This window comes from Aegilops tauschii, chromosome 6 (assembly GCF_002575655.3).
Source record: "Aegilops tauschii subsp. strangulata cultivar AL8/78 chromosome 6, Aet v6.0, whole genome shotgun sequence".
NCBI lineage: Eukaryota > Viridiplantae > Streptophyta > Magnoliopsida > Poales > Poaceae > Aegilops > Aegilops tauschii.
The window spans coordinates 303,850,743-303,876,999 of record NC_053040.3 but is presented as its reverse complement, the minus strand read 5'-3'; the positions used below and the strand labels follow the sequence as shown (position 1 = coordinate 303,876,999).

Below are 26,257 nucleotides of genomic sequence, written 5' to 3'. Positions count from 1 at the left end.
CCAGTTCCTCCGCTGTTGTCGCTTCTGTTACTGGTTCCTTCAAGCAGTGGCATCATCGACTTGGTCATCTGTGTGGTTCTCGATTATTGTCTTTAGTTCGTCGAGGTCTTCTGGGGTCTGTCTCAGGAGATGTCTCTTTAGAGTGTCAGGGTTGTCGTCTTGGCAAGCAGATTCAGCTATCATATTCTCATAGTGAGTCAGTGTCTCAGCGTCCTTTCGATTTAGTCCATTCTGATGTATGGGGTCCGGCTCCTTTCACTTCGAAAGGTGGTCATAAATACTATATTATTTTCATCGATGATTTTTCTCGTTACACATGGCTTTATTTCATGACTTCACGTAGTGAGGTGTTGTCTATTTATAAGCGTTTTGCTGCCATGGTTCATACTCAGTTCTCTTCACCCATTCGTGTTTTTCGTGCTGACTCCGCTGGTGAGTATATCTCTAAGATGTTGCGTGGTGTCCTTGCTGAGCAGGGTACTCTTGCCCAGTTCTCTTGTCCTGGTGCTCATGCTCAGAATGGTGTGTCTGAGCGCAAGCATCGTCACCTTCTTGAGACGGCTCGTGCTATGATGATCGCCGCCTCTCTTCCGCCTCATTTTTGGGCCGAGGCTATCTCCACTTCTGTCTATCTCATCAACCTTCAGCCATCTGCTGCTTTGCAGGGTGGTGTTCCTTCTGAGCATCTGTTTGATCGCTCTCCCGATTATTCGATGCTTCGCTTGTTTGGTTGTGTTTGCTATGTTCTTCTTGCCCCTCGCGAACGCACCAAACTGACCGCTCAGTCTGTTGAGTGTGTCTTCTTAGGCTACAGTGATGAGCATAAGGGCTATCGTTGTTGGGATCCTGTCGGTCGTCGGATGCGTATCTCTCGAGATGTGACTTTTGATGAGTCCCGTCCTTTTTACCCACGCCCATCTTCCTCGGTCTTTTCAGTGGAGGATATCTCTTTTCTCACTTTTCCTGACTCCCCTATCACTCCCGTCGCGCATGTGCCTATTCGTCCCACTCCCTCTGCTTCTCCACCCCTCGTCGATTCACCGCCACCATCTTCCCCGGTCTCCTCACCTAGCATGTCACCGGATTCTACACCTTCATCTCCGGTGACTTCTTCGTCGCCACCCCCTGATTCTACCTTGGCGATTCCTCCTTCTCTTGTTCCATCTCTTCCTCAGCATTACACTCGTCGTTCACGACCTGTGGATGCTTCCTTCGATGAGTCGTCCTCTTCCTCTCAGCCTACTTATGGCTTGCGTTCTCGTCCTCGTCCGCCTATTGATCGCTTTGGATTTCCCACCGCTGGTGCTGCTGTTCTTGAGCCGACTTCTTACCGTCAGGCTATTGTTCATCCTGAATGGCAGTTTGCGATGGCGGAGGAGATTGCTGCTCTTGAACGCACTGGTACCTGGGATCTTGTTTCTCTTCCTCCCGGAGTCCGTCCCATCACTTGTAAGTGGGTCTACAAGGTTAAGACTCGCTCCGATGGTTCTCTTGAGCGTCACAAAGCTCGTCTCGTGGCTCGTGGTTTTCAGCAGGAGCATGGTCGTGATTATGACGAGACTTTTGCTCCTGTGGCCCATATGACCACTATTCGTACACTTCTTGCCGTTGCCTCTGCACGCCACTGGTCTATATCTCAGCTTGATGTTAAGAATGCCTTTCTTAATGGTGAGCTGCGTGAGGAGGTGTACATGCAGCCACCACCTGGGTATTCTGTTCCTGATGGCATGGTGTGTCGTCTTCGTCGCTCTCTCTATGGCCTTAAGCAAGCCCCTCGCGCCTGGTTTGAGCGTTTTGCTTCTGTGGTCACTACTGCTGGTTTTTCAGCAAGTGCTCATGATCCCGCATTGTTTATTCACCTTTCTCCTCGTGGCCGGACTCTTCTTCTTCTCTATGTTGATGATATGGTCATCACTGGGGATGACCCCGAGTATATTGCCTTTGTAAAGGCCCGTCTTAGTGAGCAGTTTCTTATGTCTGATCTTGGACCTCTTCGCTATTTTCTTGGGATTGAAGTCTCTTCTACCTCTGATGGCTTTTTTATATCCCAGGAAAAGTATATCCAGGATCTTCTTGCTCGTGCTGCTCTTTCTGACGAGCGCACTATTGAGACTCCTATGGAGCTCAATGTTCACCTTCGTGCTACTGATGGTGATCCTCTCCCTGACCCGACGCGTTATCGTCATCTCGTTGGCAGTCTTGTCTATCTAGTTGTCACTCGTCCGGACATCTCTTATCCGGTTCATATTCTGAGTCAGTTTGTTTCTGCTCCCACATCGGTTCATTATAGTCATCTCCTTCGTGTTCTCCGATATCTTCGGGGCACGATCTCTCACCGTCTCTTCTTTCCTAGCTCCAGTTCTTTACAGCTTCAGGCCTATGCGGATGCTACGTGGGCTAGTGATCCTTCTGATCGCCGTTCGCTTTCTGCTTACTGTGTTTTTCTTGGCGGTTCTCTCATTGCCTGGAAGACGAAGAAACAGATTGCAGTTTCCCGTTCGAGTGTTGAGGCTGAGTTGCGAGCTATGGCTCTTTTGACGGCAGAGGTGACTTGGTTACGGTGGTTACTTCAGGACTTTGGTGTTTCTGTCACTACACCGACTATGCTCTTATCTGACAGTACAGGTGCTATTAGCATTGCGCGCGATCCTGTGAAGCATGAGCTCACCAAGCATATTGGTGTTGATGCTTTCTATGTGCGCGCTGCTGTGCAGGATCAGGTCGTTGCTCTTCAGTATGTGCCTTCCGAGTTACAGTTGGCGGATTTCCTGACGAAGGCCCAGACTAGAGCACAACATGGCTTTTATCTCTCCAAACTCAGTGTTGTTCCTCCACCATGAGTTTGAGGGGGGGTGTTAGAGTTATAATATAAGTCATGTATACCCCTTTGTATTTATCCCGTAGTATAAGGGGTTTCCTGCATATGTACCACACATGTACATGTATATATATCGGCCTATGGCCTCATGGGAATACAAGTTGCTTATTCCTAACAAGTGGGAGCTTTGTAGCATTTCTGATGTTATATGTGGATGACATATTGCTGATTGGAAATGATATAGAATTTCTGGATAGCATAAAAGGATACTTGAATAAGAGTTTTTCAATGAAAGACCTCGGTGAAGCTGCTTACATATTGGGCATCAAGATCTATAGAGATAGATCAAGACGCTTGATTGGACTTTCACAAAGCACATACCTTGACAAAGTTTTGAAGAAGTTCAAAATGGATCAAGCAAAGAAAGGGTTCTTGCCTGTGTTACAAGGTGTGAAGTTGAGTAAGACTCAATGCCCGACCACTGCAGAAGATAGAGAGAAGATGAAAGATGTTCCCTATGCTTCAGCCATAGGCTCTATCATGTATGCAATGCTGTGTACCAGACCTGATGTGTGCCTTGCTATAAGTTTAGCAGGGAGGTACCAAAGTAATCCAGGAGTGGATCACCGGACAGCGGTCAAGAACATCCTGAAATACCTGAAAAGGACTAAGGATATGTTTCTCGTTTATGGAGGTGACAAAGAGCTAGTCGTAAATAGTTACGTCGATGCAAGCTTTGACACTGATCCGGACGATTCTAAATCGCAAATCGGATACGTGTTTACATTGAACGGTGGAGCTGTCAGTTGGTGCAGTTCTAAACAAAGCGTTGTGGCAGGATCTACGTGTGAAGCGGAGTACATAGCTGCTTCGGAAGCAACAAATGAAGGAGTCTGGATGAAGGAGTTCATATCCGATCTAGGTGTCATACCTAGTGCATCGGGTCCAATGAAAATCTTTTGTGACAATACTGGTGCAATTGCCTTGGCAAAGGAATCCACATTTCACAAGAGAACCAAGCACATCAAGAGACGCTTCGACTCCATCCGGGATTAAGTCCAGGTGGGAGACATAGAAATTTGCAAGATACATACGATCTGAATGTTGCAGACCCGTTGACTAAGCCTCTTCCACGAGCAAAACATGATCAACACCAAGGCTTCATGGGTGTTAGAATCATTAGTGTGTAATCTAGATTATTGACTCTAGTGCAAGTGGAAGACTGAAGGAAATATGCCCTAGAGGCAATAATAAAGTTATTATTTATTTCCTTATATCATGATAAATGTTTATTATTCATGCTAGAATTGTATTAACCGGAAACATAATACTTGTGTGAATACATAGACAAACAGAGTGTCACTAGTATGCCTCTACTTGACTAGCTCGTTGATCAAAGATGGTTATGTTTCCTAGCCATTGACATGAGTTGTCATTTGATTAACGGGATCACATCATTAGGAGAATGATGTGATTGACTTGACCCATTCCGTTAGCTTAGCACTCGACCGTTTAGTATTCTGCTATTCCTTTCTTCATGACTTATACATGTTCCTATGACTATGAGATTATGCAACTCCCGTTTACCGGAGGAACACTTTGTGTGCTACCAAACGTCACAACGTAACTGGGTGATTATAAAGGTGCTCTACAGGTGTCTCCGAAGGTACTTGTTGGGTTGGCGTATTTCGAGATTAGGATTTGTCACTCCGATTGTCGGAGAGGTATCTCTGGGCCCACTCGGTAATGCACATCACTATAAGCCTTGCAAGCATTGCAACTAATGAGTTAGTTGCGGGATGATGTATTACCGAACGAGTAAAGAGACTTGCCGGTAACGAGATTGAACTAGGTATTAAGATACCGACGATCGAATCTCGGGCAAGTAACATACCGATGACAAAGGGAACAACGTATGTTGCTATGCGGTTTGACCGATAAAGATCTTCGTAGAATATGTGGGAGCTAATATGAGCATCCAGGTTCCGCTATTGGTTATTGACCGGAGACATGTCTCGGTCATGTCTACATAGTTCTCGAACCGTAGGGTCCGCACGCTTAAAGTTCGATGACGGTTATATTATGAGTTTATGTGTTTTGATGTACCGAAGATAGTTTGGAGTCCCGGATGTGATCAGGACATGACGAGGAGTCTCGAAATGGTCGAGACATAAAGATTGATATATTGGAAGCCTATATTTGGATATCGGAAGTGTTCCGGGTGAAATCGGGATTTTACCGGAGTACCGGGGGTTACCGGAACCCCCCCGGGGATTTAATGGGCCAAGATGGGCCTTAGTGGAGAAGAGGAGGGGCGGCGAGGGTAGGCCACGCGCGCCCTCCCCCTCTAGTCCGAATTGGACAAGGAAGGGGGCGACGCCCCCCTTTCCTTCCCCTCTCTCTCCTCCTTCCCCCTTCTCCTACTCCAACTAGGAATGGAGGGAGTCCTACTCCCGGTGGGAGTAGGACTCCTCCCTGGCGCGCCTCCTCCTGGCCGGCCGCCTCTCCCCCCTTGCTCCTTTATATACGGGGGCAGGGGGCACCTCTAGACACAATAATTGATCTCTTTGATCTCTTAGCCGTGTGCGGTGCCCCCCTCCACCATAATCCATCTCGATAATATTGTAGCGGTGCTTAGGCAAAGCTCTGCGTCGGTAGAACATCATCATCGTCACCACGTCGTCGTGCTGACGGAATTCTCCCTCAAAGCTCGGCTGGATCGGAGTTCGAGAGACGTCATCAAGCTGAACGTGTGCTGAACTCGGAGGTGTCGTACGTTCGGTACTTGATCGATCGGATCGTGAAGACGTATGACTACATCAACCGCGTTGTGCTAACGCTTCCGCTTTCGGTCTACGAGGGTACGTGGACACACTCTCCCCTCTCGTTGCTATGCATCACCATGATCCTGTGTGTGCGTAGGATTTTTTTTGAAATTACTACGTTCACCAACAGCATAATATGATCATCGAGAATGAGCGTGGGCGAGATTTAGTTTTTTCTCAGTATGAGTTATTGGGTCGTCCCGTGCGAGTGCGGAGGAGGGCTGCGAGGGTGACCCGCTTTGTTGTCTCCTATCATGCCATTCGACGTGTCGAAACGCATGGAATGGGCAACTAAACTAGTTTGATGTTGTATGTTTGTTGTATTGTTGAACTATTTGTTGTATTGGAAAATAAACTATTTGTTTGAGTTGTAACTAGCATATATGCTCGTGCGTCGCAACGGGAGAGATATTTTTTTGCGAGAAGCGACGGGAAAGATAATTGACGTGTCATCCAAAAAAAGGGTCTCCACAATGGTAGGCGACAGAGCACAGGAGTTATGGTCTTCTTCTGGACATGTTTGACGCGGGAAATTTTGATAGTTGTGGGATTGGTCGGCGTGGTGGCGAGCTCCCAACTCATGCATTTTTTCCTCCGGGTCTGCCTCCTTCTTCGGGTTGTACCTGCCTCCTCATTTGGTGGCTGTGCGGTGACCTTTGGGACACGGTTGCTTCGACCACTCTATCCTACGACGGCGTAACCAGGTGGATTATGAATTCCAACGCATAAATCCAGCTTCATTAGCATAATCAGGCATGAATATCCCTTCTTTATGAGGATTTATACTCTTTGATTATTTTAGTGCCCATAATTTTGATCTAATTAAAGCCAAACGACATATTCTCTTTTATTGACATGTGCCCACACTTGTTTTTTTACATTCAAAAAAAATATGAATTGGCGAATATTCTTGGAAACGTGAACAATTTTTTAAAATCCCAAACATTATTCAAAAATGCGAACAATTGTTTACTGAAAATTTCAATATTTTCTGAAAAACAGCAAAAAAATTAGAAACATTAATAATTTTTTAAATTCATAAAAAATATTTTCAAAACATGAAAATTTTATAAAAACACAAATATTTTTTATTTTTTTGATTTTTTAAAGGGGAACATTCAAAACAATTTTAGAAAATGTTTTCTTAGACGAAAATATTATTTTGGATTTGTGAACATGTCACTAAAACAGGAATATTTCATAAAATCTATTTTTATTCAAAAAAATTGAAGAATTTTTAGAAACAAAAAAATGAGAAAAAGAAAAAAAATTAAACAGGAATTTTTTAAAAGTGTCGATCTTTTTCAAAACAGCAACAAAAGTTTGAATGCTGGCAATTTTTTGAATATTATGAACAAAAGTTGAAATTCTGAATATTTTTGTAAATTTTTACTTGGCAGAAAAATAAAAATAAAGATGGGAAAAAGTAAAAGGAAATATAAAAGAAAAAGAGAAAGGAACAAAAAAGAAAAGTAGAAATAGAACATGAAAAAAGGGGAAACAGGCCGGCCCAGTTTTAGGCGCCCTGTGGGCAGCTTCAACTACTTATCGCTCAATGCGACAAATAAGGTCTTCCGAACTGCGTGGGCAATAATAAGTGGGCTGGCTTCGTTGGGCTGGAGCGTGCGCGGCCCAATTACAGAATTATGGACAAACCTTTTTTCTTTTCTAGCGAATAGATGCACAAAAATATAGTACCACCTCAGATAGAAAAAAAACATTTTGACAGTGAACGGATGAAAAAATTGAAGAAACGCACCTTGCTTTATTCGTAGGGGTAGGTATATAGATGGTAATTGAACTATTTATTGTTGATTTATTTTATGTGTGTTCGACCTTCTTGGTTCTATGTTCATGCGAATGGTTGTTTATGCTAGACGCGCGCTGTAATTTAGCGCACCTGCTGGAGTGCTACATGCTCCCGCAATATATACCGCTTTTGCTAAAGCAAACACCCTCCTGTGCTAAAGGCTATTTCGGCGCTGTAAAAAAAATCAGCGCGCCACACAACCACGCATCTGTTGAAGATTCTCTAAGGACTACACGTATGTGTTGCAATATATATTGCACATCCTCCTCCTTCAATGCTCGGATCAGTTATCAAACGGTCTGGTTTTATTAATTAACCATAACATGAGTGAACATAGGCGAGCCTGGACGTCTCTCTCCCTCTCTTGTCCGAAGAAGAGGGGCGGCTTTTTACATCTCCCGGCCGATCCACCTCTACGCCGCCGTTGCGCCAGATCCCTCGTCCTCCGTTTGCCGCTCCGGCGGCGGGAGGGCGGGGGGTCCTCGTCTCGCGACTGTGATTAGTGTAGGGTCTGTAGGGTTACCGGCCGGCGGCGATGAGGATGTGGTGGAGTCGTCCGTGTGGTTTTTGTTGCAGGTGCGCGTCCCCTTCGACTCCGGCGCTCGGTGGAGCTCCGTGGTGGTGCGCCTGCTTCTCCAGCACTCGCGAATCGACGGATTCGTGTTGTGCTTCCTTCCCCAGCCAGATCCCGCGGGGCGGCGGATCTGGGAAGTGAAGATCTCGAAGATGACGACATGGTGGTTCGCGGCGGAGCCGGTGATCCTGGGCGTTACCTCTCTGGAGGCGGTGAGTGAGGACTTCCCGGTTGCCATGGGGGTGCTTTCGTCGATCCAAGGCGCGTGGACGAGCACAGGCGGCGGCGCGTCTTCCTCTCGTTCGGGATGCCGGCGATGCTGGAGCTCAGAAGGACTCATTTGTAATATCTGCTGTTTTCTGGGCTTTTCTGTAAGATCGAAATATCTATGAAATCGTTATCTTCTCGCAAAAAAAAACCAAAACGTATATTACTGTAAAAAAACTGAAAGTTTATTTACTAGGTTAAAGAAACTAAAAAAATGGCTTAATTTTCTTTTTACTAAAACGAAAAAAAATCCAGGACATACAAAATTACATGCGGACCAATTTGAAAGGTCTAGCTTCCCTGCAGGAAGATTTCTATTCTGGGGACTGCTCATGATAACGCGTTATCATTTTATTTTGTCTTTTGAGCGGCAGGTCAGTTTTGCACGTAAACAAAACAGCCCGAAGGTGCCGTTCTGTCGGGGTGCACTTTTACTTCCATCCATAGGGAACGTTGTTTCTTTGGCTCGACAGTCTGAGACACTCCATTTCCTTGGTCGATCGAATTCGGCCGCACACAAATATCAAATGACAAAAACACTTTACATGGCTACCGTTATCCATCCAAAATCCAAGTGGCTTTGTCCTCCTTCTCGAACAAGGAAATCCAGTTGGCCTGGATAGCCATAGACATCTGCAACTTGCAACTACAGTAGTTGGGATTTTCTCCAGTGTCACCCTCTGTTCATCAATGCATTGCAGAGAGGAAACGGACCTGCCCTTCAGTGCCAGCCACAAGCCCTGATGGGATGGAACCAGCGACCCCAGAGGCAGCTATGATTCAGATCTCTAGTACAGTACAGTATAGTATGTGAGCCAGTCAGCTCAGCTAGCCTGGGTCTGGGTGAATGGAGCACAGGGCTGCAGCGGTCAGCAGATCCGGCCGTAAATGCAGCCTCCTGACTCAGCACCGTACGTGCGGCTGGTGTTGCTTCGCAAATGTCGTTTCTTTTACCTCGCTGATGCTGTCCGTTTGTAAGTTGCGCGGCATCATCTCTGAATTGCACAGCCGTTTTTACCACAAGGGTAAGGGATGGGCACGGGAAAGATAAAAATAACCACGGCGATGGTGTGACACCTTAGCAGACGTGACTTTTGCCGAATTAACATATCGCGAACCAACCTGTGGTTGGATGGTTAAAGGGACAGTGGTATTTCCAGCCCATCAGGGTTCAAGTCCTGGTGCTCGCATTATTTCTGGATTTATTTCAGGATTTCCGGCGATGCGTTTTCAGTGAAAGGAGACGTTCCCGTCGACGACGAGGCACCTACGGTGACTTCGTAATTTTCAATATGACATGCCGGCTCAGTCTCTCGAAGGTGCTCATAGGGGTAGGGTGTGCGTGTGTGCGTTCATAGGGATGAGTGTATGCGCGTATGTATGAGCGCTTGCGTCTGATGGATGGATGGAAACACACTTGTCTGATGTGCTCACGATTATAGAACTAATTCCCGAGAAAAGCGGGACCCTTTTCCATGTCTGCCCAGTTGCGGCATGAGCAAACAAACGCAAAGTTGCGGCCAAAAACTTTCCGGCTGTTATAGTTGATGAAAGAAAGAAAAACGAGAGTTTTCAGCCGCACTCCGCTATCATCATCAACAGCGTCTGGCTGTTTACTTGTCTACTACTTTCTTCGTAAAAAAATACAAGAACATTTAGATCACTACATCAATACGTGTACACAATAAAAGGGCACACCACATGAATATTCATGTCAAGAAGGCCGCTTTAGGGGAGCATGAGACTATGGGAGTGACAATTGATGTATGTACATCCGTATTAATTTTGCTTGCCTTTTTCAAAGTCACATCTAAGAACAATTTGATTCAAACACCAAGATTTTGTATAACCACAAGAGGATTAAAATAAATCTTAACTAGATCTACTAAAGTCAAATGGAAGACTCCCGATCTCCAAGTCGACCAAAAATGCTAGTCCAAACGTACATATGCATTGTATTTTTCAACCCTGAATCATAGAAAAATAGTTATATGTTTTTTTATAAACGATAAATATGTACAAAAAATATTACAAAGGGGGGCAATCAGGCAATGCCAGTTTTTGGAAACATAAGTAAACTATAAGTGATTATCTATCCATGAGTCTAATTTATGTGCTTTTAATGGTTTAGCTCTGATAATAGCAGCCGAGAGACCTTCCTTCAGAGAGTGAAAACAAATAGGAATATTGTTGGGAATCGTAGCATAATTTAAAAAATTTCTACGCTCACCAAGATGCATCTATGGAGTCTACTAGCAACGAGGGGAAAGGAGTGCATCTACATACCCTTGTAGATCGCGAGCGGAAGCGTTCCAATGAACGTGGATGACGGAGTCGTACTCGCCGTGATCCAAATCACCGATGACCGAGTGCCGAACGGACGGCACCTCCGCGTTCAACACACGTACGGTGCAGCGACGTCTCCTCCTTCTTGATCCAGCAAGGGGGAAGGAGAGGTTGATGGAGATCCAGCAGCACGACGGCGTGGTGGTGGATGTAGCGGGTCTCCGGCAGGGCTTCGCCAAGCTTCTGTGAGAGAGAGAGAGGTGTTGCAGGGGAGGAGGGAGGCGCCCAAGGCTGTGTGTTGCTGCCCTCCGTCCCCCCCCACTATTTATAGGACCCCTGGGGGGGCCAGCCCTTGGGAGATCAGATCTCCAAGGGGGGCGGCGGCCAAGTGGGGGGGAAGGGGTGCCTTGCCCCCCAAGGCAAGGGGGAAGCTCCCCCTAGGGTTCCCAACCCTAGGCGCATGGGGGGAGGCCCAAGGGGGGCGCCCCAGCCCACTAAGGGCTGGTTCCCTTCCACTTTCAGCCCACGGGGCCCTCCGGGATAGGTAGCCCCACCCGGTGGACCCCCGGGACCCTTCCGGTGGTCCCGGTACAATACCGGTAACCCCCGAAACTTTCCCGGTGGCCGAAACTTGACTTCCTATATATAATTCTTCACCTCCGGACCATTCCGAAGCCTCTCATGACGTCCGGGATCTCATCCGGGACTCCGAACAACTTTCGGGTTTCCGCATACATATATCTCTACAACCCTAGCGTCACCGGACCTTAAGTGTGTAGACCCTACGGGTTCGGGAGACATGTAGACATGACCGAGACGCCTCTCCGGTCAATAACCAACAGCGGGATCTGGATACCCATGTTGGCTCCCACATGTTCCACGATGATCTCATCGGATGAACCACGATGTCGAGGATTCAGTCAATCCCGTATGCAATTCCTTTGTCAAACGGTATGTTACTTGCCCGAGATTCGATCGTCGGTATCCCAATACCTTGTTCAATCTCGTTACCGGCAAGTCTCTTTACTCGTACTGCAATGCATGATCCCGTGACTAACGCCTTAGTCACATTGAGCTCATTATGATGATGCATTACCGAGTGGGCCCAGAGATACCTCTCCGTCACACGGAGTGACAAATCCCAGTCTTGATCCGTGCCAACCCAACAGACACTTTCGGAGATACCCGTAGTGCACCTTTATAGTCACCGAGTTACGTTGTGACGTTTGGCACACCCAAAGCACTCCTACGGTATCCGGGAGTTGCACGATCTCATGGTCTAAGGAAAAGATACTTGACATTGGAAAAGCTCTAGCAAACGAAACTACACGATCTTTTATGCTATGCTTAGGATTGGGTCTTGTCCATCACATCATTCTCCTAATGATGTGATCCCGTTATCAACGACATCCATTGTCCATGGTCAGGAAACCGTAACCATCTATTGATCAACGAGCTAGTCAACTAGAGGCTTACTAGGGACATGGTGTTGTCTATGTATCCACAAATGTATCTGAGTTTCCTATCAATACAATTCTAGCATGGATAATAAACGATTATCATGAATAAGGAAATATAATAATAACCAATTTATTATTGCCTCTAGGGCATATTTCCAACAGTCTCCCACTTGCACTAGAGTCAATAATCTAGTTCACATCACCATGTGATTAACACTCACTGGTCACATCACCATGTGACCAACATCTAAAGAGTTTACTAGAGTCAACAATCTAGTTCACATCACTATGTGATTAACACTCAATGTGTTCTGGTTTGATCATGTTATGCTTGTGAGAGAGGTTATTAGTCAACGGGTCTGAACCTTTCAGAACCGTGTGCTTTACGAATATCTATGTCATCTTGTGGATGCTACCACGCGCTATTTGGAGCCATTTCAAATAATTGCTCTACTATACGAATCCGGTTTACTACTCAGAGTCATCCGGATTAGTGTCAAAGTTCGCATCGACGTAACCCTTTACGACGAACTCCTTTCCACCTCCATAATCGAGAAAATTCCTTAATCCACTAGGTACTAAGGATAAGTTCGACCGCTGTCATGAGATCCTTTCCCGGATCACCATTGTACCCTCATGACTAACTCATGGCAAGGCACACTACATGTGCGGTACACAGCATAGCATACTATAGAGCCTACGTCTAAAGCATAGGGGACGACCTTCGTCCTTTCTCTATCTTCTGTTGTGGTCAGGTCTTGAGTCTCACTCAATACTCACACCTTGTAACACAGCCAAGAACTCCTTCTTTGCTGATCTATTTTGAACTCTTTCAAAATCATGTCAAGGTGTGTTGTCTTTTGAAAGTATCATCAGGCGTCTTGATCTATCTCTATGGATCTTGATGCCCAATATGTAAGCAGCTTTATCCAGGTCTTCCTTTGAAAAACTCCTTTCAAAAAACCCTTTATGCTTTCCAGAAATTTTACATCATTTCGGATCAACAATATGTCATTCACATATACTTATCAGAAATGTTGTAGCGCTCCCACTCACTTTATTGTAAATACAAGTTTCTAACAAACTTTTGTATAAACCCAAAAACTTTGATCACTCCATCAAAGCGTATATTCTGACTCCGAGATGCTTGCTCTAATCCATGGAAGGATCGCTGGAGCTAGCATACCTTTTAGCATCCTTAGGATCGACAAAAACTTTCTGATTGTATCACATACAACCTTTCCTTACGAAAACTGGTAAGGAAACTTGTTTTGACATCCATCTGCCAGATTTCATAAATGTAGCTAATGCTAACATGATTCCGACGGACCTAAGCATCGCTACGGATGAGAAAAACTCATCGTAGTCAACTCCTTGAACTTGTGAAAATACTCTTTGCCACAAGTCGAGCTTCATAGACGGTAACATTACCGTCCATGTCCGTCTTCTTCTTAAAGATCCATTTATCTCAATGGCTTGCCGATCATCGGGCAAGTTCACCAAAGTCCATGCTTTGTTCTGATACATGGATTCTATCTCGGATTTCATGGCCTCGAGCCATTCGTCGGAATATGGGCCCACCATCGCTTCTCCATAGCTCGTAGGTTCATTGTTGTCTAGCAACATGACTTCCAAGACAGGATCACGCATTACTCTGAAGTAGTGTGCATCCTCGTCGTCCTACGAGGTTTGGTAGTGACTTGATCCGAAGTTTCATGATCACTATCATAAGCTTCCACTTCAATTGGTGTAGGTGCCACAGGAACAACTTCCTGTGCCCTGCTACACACTAGTTGAAGCGACGGTTCAATAACCTTATCAAGTTTCCACCATCCTCCCACTCAATTCTTTCGAGAGAAACTTTTCTTCGAGAAAGGACTCGTTTCTAGAAGCAATTACTTTTGCTTCCAGATCTGAAATAGGAGGTATACCCAATTGTTTTTGGGTATTCTATGAAGATGCATTTATCCGCTTTGGGTTCGAGCTTATCAGGCTGAAACTTTTTCACATAAGCATCGCAACCCCAAACTTTTAAGAAACGACAACTTAGGTTTCTATAAACGGTGTCGTCTCAACGGATTTGCGTGGTGCCCCTTTTAAAGTGAATGCGGTTGTCTCTAATGCCTAACCCATAAACGATAGTGGTAATTTGATAAGAAACATCATGGTACGCACCATATCCAATAGGGTGCAGTTATGATGTTCGGACACACCATCACACTATGGTGTTCCAGGCGGTATTAATTGTGAAACACTTTCCACAATGTCTCAATTGTGTGCCAAACTTGTATCTCAGATACTCATCTCTATGATCATATCACAGTCATTTTATCCTCTTGTCACGACGATCTTTAACTTCACTCTGAAATTACTTGAACCTTTCAATAATTCAGACTAGTGTTTCATCAAGTAAATACACTCAGCATCTACTCAAATCATCTGTGAAGTAAGGACATAACGATATCCACTGCATGCCTCAGCACTCATTGGACTGCGTACATCAAAATGTATTACTTCCAATAAGTTGCTCTCTTGTTCCATCTCACTGAAAACGAGGACTTTCAGTCATTTTGCCCATGTGGTATGATTTGCATGTCTCAAGTGATTCATAATCAAGTGAGTCCAAACGATCCATCTGTATGGAGTTTCTTCATGCATATATACCAATAGACATGGTTCGCATGTCTCAATCTTTTCAAAAATGAGTGAGTCCAAAGATCCACCTACATGGAGCTTCTTCATGCGTTCTACACCAATATAACTCAAGTGGCAGTGCCACAAGTATGTGGTACTATCATTACTATCTTATATCTTTTTGGCATGAACATGTGTATCACTACGATCGAGATTCATTTTAGGTGCAAGACCATTGAAGGTATTATTCAAATAAACAGAGTAACCATTATTCTCCTTAAATGAATAACCGTTTTGCGGTAAACATAATCCAATCATGTTCACCGCAAACACCAAATCTCGATGGTAGAGGGAGCATGCGATGCTTGATCACATCAACCTTGGAAACACTTCCAACATACATCGTCATCTCACCTTTAGCTAGTCTCCGTTTATTCCGCAGTTTTTATTTCGAGTTACTAACACTTAGCAACCGAACCGGTATCCAATACCCTGGTGCTGCTAGGAGTACTAGTAAAGTACACATTCATATAATGTATATCCAATATACTTCTGTCGACCTTGCCTGCCTTCTCATCTACCAAGTATCTAGGGTAGTACTGCTTCAGTGACCGTTCCTCTCATTACAGAAGCACTTAGTCTCGGGTTTGGGTTCAACCTTGGGATTCTTCACTAGAGCAGCAAACGACTTGCTGTTTCATGAAGTATCCCTTTTGCCCTTGCCCTTCTTAAACTAGTGGTTTTACTAACCATCAACAATTGATGCTCCTTCTTGATTTCTACTCTCGCGGTGTCAAACATCGCGAATAGCTCAAGGATCATCATAATTATCCTTGATATGTTATAGTTCATCACGAAGCTCTACTAGCTTGGTGGCAGTGACTATGGAGAACTATCACTATCTCATCTGGGAGATTAACTCCCACTCGATTCAAGAGATTGTGGCACTCAGACAATCTGAGCACACGCTCAACGATTGAGCTTTTCTCCCTTAGTTTGCAGGCTTAAGAAACTTGTCAGAGGTCTCATACCTCTTGACGTGGGCACTAGTCTGAAATCCCAATTTCAGTCTTCGGAACATCTCACATGTTCTGCGACGTTTCAAAAACGTCTTTGGTGCCATAATTCTAAACCGCACTGAACTATCACGTAGTCATCAAAATGTGTATGTCAGATGTTTCGTAACATCTACAGACGACGCTGAGGTTCAGCACACCGAGCGGTGCATTAAGGACATAAGCCTTCTGTGCAGCAATGAGGACAATCCTCAGTTTACGGACCCAGCCCGCATAATTGCTACTACCAACTTTCAACTAAATTTTCTCTAGGAACATATCTTAACCAGTAGAACTAAAGCGCAAGCTATGACATAATTTGCAAATACCTTTTTGACTATGTTCATGATAATGAAGTTCATCTGATTATGAACTCCCACTCAGATAGACATCCCTCTAGTCATCTAAGTGAAACATGATCCGAGTTTAACTAGGCCGTGTCCGATCATCACGTGAGACGGACTAGTCAAGATCGGTGAACATCTCCATGTTGATCGTATCTTCTATACGACTCATGCTCGACCTTTCGGTCCTCCGTGTTCCGAGGCCATGTCTGTACATGCTAGGCTCGTCAAGTCAACCTAAGTGTATTGCGTGTGTTCCGAGGCCATGTCTGTACATGCTAGGCTCGTCAACACCCGTTGTATTCGAACGTTAGAATCTATCACACCCGATCATCACGTGGTGCTTCGAAACAACGAACCTTCGCAACGGTGCACAGTTAGGGTGAACACTTTCTTGAAATTATTATAAGGGATCATCTTACTTACTACCGTCGTTCTAAGCAAATAAGATGTAAAAACATGATAAACATCACATGCAATCAAATAGTGACATGATATGGCCAATATCATCATGCTCCTTTGATCTCCATCTTCGGGGCACCATGATCATCTTTGTCACCGGCATGACACCATGATCTCCATCATCATGATCTCCATCATTGTGTCTTCATGAAGTCGTCACGCCAACGATTACTTCTACTTCTATGGCTAACGCGTTTAGCAACAAAGTAAAGTAATTTACATGGCATTATTCAATGACACGCAGGTCATGCAAAATAATAAAGACAACTCCTATGGCTCCTGCCGGTTGTCATACTCATCGACATGCAAGTCGTGATTCCTATTACAAGAATATGATCAATCTCATATATCATTCATCACATCTTCTGGCCATATCACATCACATAGCACTTGCTGCAAAAACAAGTTAGACGTCCTCTAATTGTTGTTGCAAGTTTTTACGTGGTTTGTAGGTTTCTAGCAAGAACGTTTCTTACCTACGTATGACCACAACGTGATTTGCCAATTTCTATTTACCCTTCATAAGGACCCTTTTCATCGAATCCGTTCCGACTAAAGTAGGAGAGACAGACACCCGCTAGCCACCTTATGCAACTTGTGCATGTCAGTCGGTGGAACCTGTCTCACGTAAGTGTACGTGTAAGGTCGGTCCGGGCCGCTTCATCCTACAGTGCCGCCGAAACAAGAAAAGACTAGTAGTGGCAAGAAGAATTGGCAAACTCAACGCCCACAACTGCTTTGTGTTCTACTCGTGCATAGTAACTACGCATAGACCTGGCTCATGATGCCACTGTTGGGAATCGTAGCATAATTTAAAAATTTTCTACGCTCACCAAGATGCATCTATGGAGTCTACTAGCAACGAGGGGAAAGGAGTGCATCTACATACCCTTGTAGATCGCGAGCGGAAGCGTTCCAATGAACGTGGATGACGGAGTCGTACTCGCCGTGATCCAAATCACCGATGACCGAGTGCCGAACGGACGGCACCTCCGCGTTCAACACACGTACGGTGCAGCGACGTCTCCTCCTTCTTGATCTAGCAAGGGGGAAGGAGAGGTTGATGGAGATCCAGCAGCACGACGGCGTGGTGGTGGATGTAGCGGGTCTCCGGCAGGGCTTCGCCAAGCTTCTGCGAGAGAGAGAGAGGTGTTGCAGGGGAGGAGGGAGGCGCCCAAGGCTGTGTGTTGCTGCCCTCCCTCCCCCCCACTATTTATAGGACCCCTGGGGGGGGCCAGCCCTTGGGAGATCAGATCTCCAAGGGGGCGGCGGCCAAGTGGGGGGGAAGGGGTGCCTTGCCCCCCAAGGCAAGGGGGAAGCTCCCCCCCAGGGTTCCCAACCCTAGGCGCATGGGGGGAGGCCCAAGGGGGGCGCCCCAGCCCACTAAGGGCTGGTTCCCTTCCACTTTCAGCCCACGGGGCCCTCCGGGATAGGTGGCCCCACCCGGTGGACCCCCGGGACCCTTCCGGTGGTCCCGGTACAATACCGGTAACCCCCGAAACTTTCCCGGTGGCCGAAACTTGACTTCCTATATATAATTCTTTACCTCCGGACCATTCCGGAGCCTCTCGTGACGTCCGGGATCTCATCCGGGACTCCGAACAACTTTCGGGTTTCCGCATACATATATCTCTACAACCCTAGCGTCACCAGACCTTAAGTGTGTAGACCCTACGGGTTCGGGAGACATGCAGACATGACCGAGACGCCTCTCCGGTCAATAACCAACAGCGGGATCTGGATACCCATGTTGGCTCCCACATGTTCCACGATGATCTCATTGGATGAACCACGATGTCGAGGATTCAGTCAATCCCGTATGCAATTCCCTTTGTCAAACGGTATGTTACTTGCCCGAGATTCGATCGTCGGTATCCCAATACCTTGTTCAATCTCGTTACCGGCAAGTCTCTTTACTCGTACCGCAATGCATGATCCCGTGACTAACGCCTTAGTCACATTGAGCTCATTATGATGATGCATTACCGAGTGGGCCCAGAGATACCTCTCCGTCACACGGAGTGACAAATCCCAGTCTTGATCCGTGCCAACCCAACAGACACTTTCGGAGATACCCGTAGTGCACCTTTATAGTCACCGAGTTACGTTGTGACGTTTGGCACACCCAAAGCACTCCTACGGTATCCGGGAGTTGCATGATCTCATGGTCTAAGGAAAAGATACTTGACATTGGAAAAGCTCTAGCAAACGAAACTACACGATCTTTTATGCTATGCTTAGGATTGGGTCTTGTCCATCACATCATTCTCCTAATGATGTGATCCCGTTATCAACGACATCCAATGTCCATGGTCAGGAAACCGTAACCATCTATTGATCAACGAGCTAGTCAACTAGAGGCTTACTAGGGACATGGTGTTGTCTATGTATCCACACATGTATCTGAGTTTCCTATCAATACAATTCTAGCATGGATAATAAACGATTATCATGAATAAGGAAATATAATAATAACCAATTTATTATTGCCTCTAGGGCATATTTCCAACAAATATAAGGGGCAACTTGTCTGAAAATTTATCCATTTTCGATAGACCAAGTATCACAACAGCCCACGAGTATAATGTCCATAGCAATCTCAGAAGGTAGTTCAGTCAAGGATAATCAGATTTCACCATAACTGGAGATGTCATGTTTCTTGAATGGAATAATGTGGCTCCAACATTCCCTGGAAAAAGCACAATCCCAGAAGAGGTGAGTGAGGGTTTCTTCAGTATGGTCATTGCAGAGAGCACAGACATAACTCTCTAGGTACATAGATTTTCTGTGGAGTAAATTCCTCATGTCAAGCTTGTCATGAAGTAGAAGCCAGAAGAATATCTTATGTCTGAGTTGTGGAGAGCATTTCCAGAACAATTTAAAGACGCTGTGAAACATGGCTGGGGCCTATCATAGCTTTGTACAACTTAAGGGAGGAATGTTTAGTCGAGTTCCAAGTGTAGGTCCATTTGTACTGCACAGACATATATCCTCTATTCTGCATAGCAGTACCGAGGAGTAGGACCTGTTGATGATACTGGATAGACAAAGGTCTATGGAAAAGATCTACCAAATTATCAAGTCCATGGACTTGCTGAAGTGATATCTCAAGGTTAATGCAGAAGGAGTGGAGTTCGGGGAAAGTATGTTGGACTTGGTTATCAGTCCACTTATCCAGCCAAAATTATGTAGTACTGCCATTACTAGGAATGCAGATTGCATGCTCTTTATATAAGGGCAAAGCTTGAGGACAACTCACCACCAAAAATAACCCACAACTTTAGAATTAGGCAAGCAATTGGAGTAGTAAGTCTCCCAGATAATATTGACCCACAGGGTGTATTCTTTGTTCATAAACTTATGCAGATATTTCGTCAGAAGGGCCTGGTTACGAGTGGTGATATCCAACATGCCAAGACCACCATGAGATTTGGGTAGACAAACTTTATCCCATGAAATCAGAGCCACACCTTTCTCCTCAGAACCATATTTTCTCTAAAAGTCGTGTTTAAGGTAGGAATTAATTTGGTGCACCACTGTCTTGGGGATAGCAAGGGAGCACATGAAGAAAATTGGCATGCTGGAGAAGACTGATTTAATCAAAATGAATTTATCTCCAAATGACAGCAGAGTAGCACATCCACTGAGTCTTGTGGCAATCCTCTTGAGCATTGGGGGTAAGATCTTCAATCTTTGGCTTTGGAAGGCTTAATGGGAGACCAAAATAAGATAGTGGCAATTGACCAATCTGGCAGCCCATGATTGAGGAAAGATTGGGCATAAGAGGCTGGGGGTATTAATGGATACCAAAGTGGATTTGGAGTAGTTGTCCTGAGACCAGTGTATGCAACAAAGTGAAGCAGAAGGTTCTTGCAATGAAGCAATTGAGAAGGAACAACAAGCAACACAAGAATGGTATCATCTGCATATTGTATCACAGGGAAGTCTGGACAAGAGACATGATGGATGGGTGCTTGGATCAAAGAATTCCTCATGGCCTCATTGAGCATAGTTTGCAGCAGATCATCAGTCATGACAAATAGATGAGTAGCTGGTACAATAGATCAATTTGATCCACTAAATACATTTAGTCTGAAAGCCTTTGACTGCCATAATGTCCATAATAGTGTCATGACTAAGCATGCCAAATGTTTTCTCAAAATCCAGCTTAAGCAGCACAATCTCTTTGTTGGAGTGGTTGCATCGATGAATGTATTGTCCACAGTTAGTGTTCATATCATTGCATATAAGACCCAGCGCAGCAGAACCCGTGGTCATTTTGGATGAGTGATTTTGTGTAGAAATATGTAGTATTTTGATTCATAGATTCTTTTCTATGGAGAGTTGGATACACTTGGTAGGAATGCGATTGCAAATAATTATGTTAATTGATGTATTACTTCCTAATTTTCTAAGGTTTCCAACAAGATGGTAGACCTAACAGGTTTCTTTTCTTTAGACCTAACACGAACAATCTTATCTTCATATAGTTGCGAAATTTAAGTAGAGCATCCTAAGAGTCATGTCTGCACACATTTACAAGTCTCCGTGGACCACAAATGATGCGAATGACATTAATTGCACTCCCTTCTTCCCGAAGTGTAACGCGTGTTTGACTTTGCACGGTCTTTGATGCAGAACTTTGACCTTTAATACATATAAAAATGCATGGATTGGGTATGTATAACTCGTAACATCGTATTTGTCTTGCAGAACATGTTTATTTCATGAATATTTATACTAATTTAGTGGATGTACAGTAATTAAAAATCATAGTCAAAGTTGTACGACGAAGACTAGAAAAGTCAAAACGCGCCTTATATTTTGAGAGGAGGGAGTAGTTTTCACCCCAGGAACGAGGGGTGAAATCTTTCGACGAGTAGGCATGCACTGGTTCTTTGGAATCCCTTGTGTTCCTTTGTGTGTAAGATGGTAGAGAGTTATAACATCTCAATCCTATATTTTCTATATTTCTGCATGAATAGACTCCCATGTTTTCAAAAAGACCATGAGTACCTTAACTCAATAGCCATGTCGGTAACAATATCAAACCTTCAGGCTAAGAAAAGAGACACAACATATGTTGGGAACATCACTACTAGTCCTTACACGTGCTTTTCTGCGGTATTCCCGTGTTTTCATAATCTTGCGAATCAAAGAGACCCTTGACAGAAAACACCATGTTGTCCTTAAAATGGATTGATTTCTTATAACTTGATGAAAACAAAGGCAATAACAATGGTAGGTTATGGAGTTGGGACAGTTTCCAAGTTTGCATGCATCCGAACAGGAATTCTCTGGTCCTAGGATTATATGACTATGATATCATACTTTAATGAAAGATCATGTCTGCAAGTTCCAAAAAAAAGTTCAAAAAATTCACACATATACAAGATTTGTAACTCCATAAGCAAGGTGGATATGTACAAGATAATGTCCAAGCTGAGTGAAAATAACAAATGATCTTTTTTGTGGGATAACAAATGAAATTGTCGTGAACAAGGCTATAGTACGTTACCATATGAATCCACAATTTTCAAAACTTAGGAATCTAATTTATACTATGAATTACAAAATACAAATATCATAACCATAATCACATGATACCAAAATCTGTTTGATATTTCTTACATGCAGCGGGCCTTATGTGTAACTCCTCCGTGCCTTGATAATTTAAGTAGAAGAAAATCAATCAGAGGGCCAATGAGGCCGCACATCAGATTGCAAAATTTAACATTGATAGTAGGTTAGAGGATATTCTATATAATAGTTTTCTGCCCTTCATGGTTGTTGTTGTAAGAAATAATTGTAATAACCTTTTAATTAATTATTAATAAACGGGAGGTGTTTTCAAGAAAGAAGAAGCAAGCAGGCAGCAGACTGCCACAACCAGACATTCCTCGTAGATTTTTATCACATGAATTTCCCCTTGGGTGCATGTGCCGAGTCAGCACAAAGTGGATCAAAATATGAAACCAAATCAAAATCCCGGCCCGTACGCCACTTGGTAGGAATGCGATTAAAATAATTATGATAATTGATGTATTACTTCCTAATTTTCTAAGGTTTCCAACAAGATGGTAGACCTAACAGGTTTATTTTCTTTACACCTAACACAAACAATTTTATCTTCATATAGTTGCAAAATTTACGTAGAGCATCCCATGAGTCATGTCTGTAGACATTCACAAGTCTCTGTGGACCAAAACGATGCAAATGACATAAGTTGTAGTTTCCACCCGAAGAACATGGGGTGAAATCCTTCGATGAGTAGGCACACATTAGTTCTTTGGAATCCCTTGTGTTCCTTTGTGTGTAAGATTGTAGAGAGTTATAACATATCAATCCTATGTTTTCTATATTCCTGCATGAATACACTCCCATGTTTTAGAAAGACCATGAGTACTTCAACTCAATAGCCATGTCGGTAACAATATCAAACCTTCAAGTTAAGAAAAGAGAGACGACATATGTTGGGAACATCACCACTAGTCCTTAACATGCATTTCTACGGTATTCTCGTGTTTTTAAAATCATGCGAATCAAAGCAGAGACCCTTGACACAAAACACCATGTTGTCCTTAAAATGGATTGATTTCTTATAACTTGATGAAAACAAAGGCAGTAACAATGTTAGAGTTGGGTCAGTTTCCAAGTTTGCATGCATCAGAACAAGAATTCTCTGGTGCTAGGATTATATGATTATGATATCATAATCTAATCAAAATCATGTCAGCAAGTTCAAAAAAAAATCAAAATATTCACACATATACAAGATCTGTAAACCCCATAAACAAGGTTGATATGTACAAGATAATGTCCGAGCTGAGTGAAAATAACAAATGATTTTTTTTGTAGGATAACAAATGAAATTGTCGTGCACAGCGCTAAAGTAAGTTACCATATGAATCCACAATTTTCAAAACTTAGAAATCTGATTTATACTATGAATTACAAAATACAAATATCATAACCTTAATCACATGATACCAAAATCTGTTTGATATTTCTCACATGCAGCGGGCCTTAGGGTAACTCCTCCATGCCATGACAATTCTAAGTTGAAGAAAATCAATCGGAGGGTCGCACATCAGATTGCGAAATTTAGCATTGACAATAGGTCGGAGGATATTCTTTATAATAGTTTTCCGCCTTACATGGCTGTTGTTGTTGTAAGAAATTATTGTAATAACCTTTTAATTATAATTATTAACAAACGGAAGGTGTTTTCAATAAAAAGAAGAAGCAGGCAGGCAGCAGACTGGTACAACCACACGTTCCTCGTAGATTTTTATAACAGGGTGCATGTGCCGAGTCAGCAGAGAGCGGATCAAAATATCAAACCAAATCAAAATCTTGGCCCGTACCCTGTTGCTTTTCGGTGGGGTGCAACTCCCCGAGGAGCGCCCGCGTCCACGAGTTTCCCGCGGCCAGCTTCCCACCACAAGCTCGTCTCCCTCCCTCTTGCTCGGTGCGGCGCTCTCTGATTGTCCATCTTGTCGCCGCGCGGTTGCGTGCTCGCCCCTGCGCTTATATGCACCACTCGCGCCCGCCTGCTTCTGGATCCCTCTTCCTCCTTCCCACCTACCCTTCTTCCTCGCAGCAGCCTTATCTCTTCTCCGGCTCAGCCTAGCAAAGCCTTCTCCGGCCAGCGAGAGAGAAAGGAAGTGGAGGCATGAAGATCCAGTGCGACTCGTGCGGCGTCGCGGCGGCCACGGTGGTGTGCTGCGCGGACGAGGCGGCGCTGTGCGCGCGCTGCGACGTGGAGATCCACGCCGCCAACAAGCTCGCCAGCAAGCACCAGAGGCTCCCGCTCGACGCGCTCGGCGCCAAGCTCCCGCGCTGCGACATCTGCCAGGAGAAGGCCGCCTTCATCTTCTGCGTCGAGGACCGGGCGCTCTTCTGCCGCGACTGCGACGAGCCCATTCACGTCCCCGGCACGCTCTCCGGGAACCACCAGCGCTACCTCGCCACCGGCATCCGCGTCGGCCTCGGCCCCGTCTCCGCCTGCGCCGCCGGGGACCACGGCGCCGGCCACGACGCCGACCACCACGCCCCGCCCAAGGTCGCCTGCGAGCCCCACCCGCCGGCCCAGCCCGCCGCCCGCGCGCAGCAGGTCCCCTCGCCGCCGCAGTTCCTGCCGCAGGACTGGGCCGTCGACGAGCTCCTGCAGTTCTCGGACTACGAGTCCAACGACAAGGTAACAATCCAACTCCACCGCCGATACGGTGATCTCTGTGCTCTGTGCTTGCCTTGCTTGGGGTTCCGTCTCAATCGATCTTGTTCTCATGGTGTACGTCGTGTTAATTTGCAGCTGCACAAGGACTCGCCTCTGGCCTTCAAGGAGCTGGAGTGGTTCACCGCGGACATGGAGCTCTTCCACGACCACGCGCCCAAGGGCGGCAGGGCGACCATGGAGGTGCCCGAGTTCTTCGCCTCCCAGGCGGCAGACGACGCCGCCTACTACAGGCCGAGCAGAGTGGCCGCCACCGCCGGCTTGCGCCAGAGCAAGAAGGCCCGCGTCGAGATCCCCGACGACGAGGACTTCTTCATCGTGCCTGATCTTGGCTAAGCGATGCTCCTAGGTTCTAGTACTCCCTCGTGTGATTTTGCAGTGCTGTTGTATACAGAGAGGAGCTGTGTACAAAAGCTAGTGTTCTGTCGAACTGTGCCCTGTGCATCTTGACGTAGCATCGCTGAACTGTGACATATAATAATCATCGTAAGATATGAGCTTTGCAAAATGGACGCTTTCGATGTGCCTCTGTACTTTTGCACTAGTTAGAATCACAACTACTAGTGTAGAAAAGTGTAGATAAAACATAAGAAACATCATAACCAACAAGACAGTGCTTCAGCATGGGGACAGATGATGGGCTGGACCAAACAATTTCGATACCGAGAGACAACAGCATAACTCAGTTCTGAAACTAAAACAAAGAATAGTGATCATTTAATTTTTCGATGCTAACTGCAACTCTGACTGTAACACACACCATAAGAGCATTTACAGACTTGGCAAATCCGACAACTCAAATGTCCGCTGACGTGCCGGACACTGATTGACTACACTGATTGACTGATCACCCCTCAAAAAATGCATTCCACATCCGGATATGTCAAATTAGAAACCTCAAATCCATATTATTACATCAACGTGAAACCTAATCTAAGCAGAGCTCGTCCGGTTCCGCTCCCCGCTCGCCCAGCTCCGCCCTGGCCATGTCCGGCGGCCGGCTGCGCTCCTCAGAGTGTTGGTCCGGTCGCCGGCAAGGTAGGGTAGGGCATGGGACACAAACCGGCTCACGGGACTCAACGCCCCGCCGTCTTCCATGCCCTACTCTTCCTCATCGGAGCCCGGAACCCGAACGGTGTCGGTGGATGTCTGGTCGATGACGGATCCGTCGGGGGACGAGCCGCCGATGTCCACCACGACGAGGTTTGCGGCGCCAGGACTAATGCGCCATACCGGGCGCCGAAGAATGCGACTCCGCCTCGCCGACCTTCGCCACCGCGAGGGCTGCCGCCGCCTTCACCCCGGTGTCTTGCACGGCGGGCATGCCGTGCCATGGCCTCATGAGACAATGGTGCGTCCCGAATATCGGCGCCTGACGGACCGCACGGCCTCCGGGGGGGCAGCTACGGCCGGCCTAGCGCCGGATCCATGCGCCATTTGGGCGGACGCAATGGATTCCCGACGGATGGAGTCTGAGCGTAGCCGT

At 45.5% G+C, this 26,257-nt stretch overlaps 1 protein-coding gene across 1 annotated transcript; it reads left to right on the top strand.

Annotated features, from left to right (window-relative positions):
- Nucleotides 1-23,856: 23,856 nt before the first annotated feature.
- Nucleotides 23,857-25,279, top strand: LOC109758569 (B-box zinc finger protein 25). Its single transcript, XM_020317432.4, has 2 exons — nt 23,857-24,735; nt 24,850-25,279. The coding sequence occupies exons 1-2, from the start codon at nt 24,211-24,213 to the stop codon at nt 25,105-25,107; spliced, it is 783 nt and encodes a 260-aa protein (XP_020173021.1). The 5' UTR covers nt 23,857-24,210; the 3' UTR covers nt 25,108-25,279.
- The last annotated feature ends 978 nt before the right edge of the window (nt 25,280-26,257 follow it).

Excerpts from the sequence above, each read along its gene's own strand:
- LOC109758569 (XM_020317432.4), top strand. The coding sequence starts at position 24,211 with ATGAAGATCCAGTGCGACTCGTGCGGCGTCGCGGCGGCCACGGTGGTG. Across the intron at positions 24,736-24,849 it reads ACTACGAGTCCAACGACAAG|CTGCACAAGGACTCGCCTCT; the intron begins GTAACAATCCAA and ends GTTAATTTGCAG.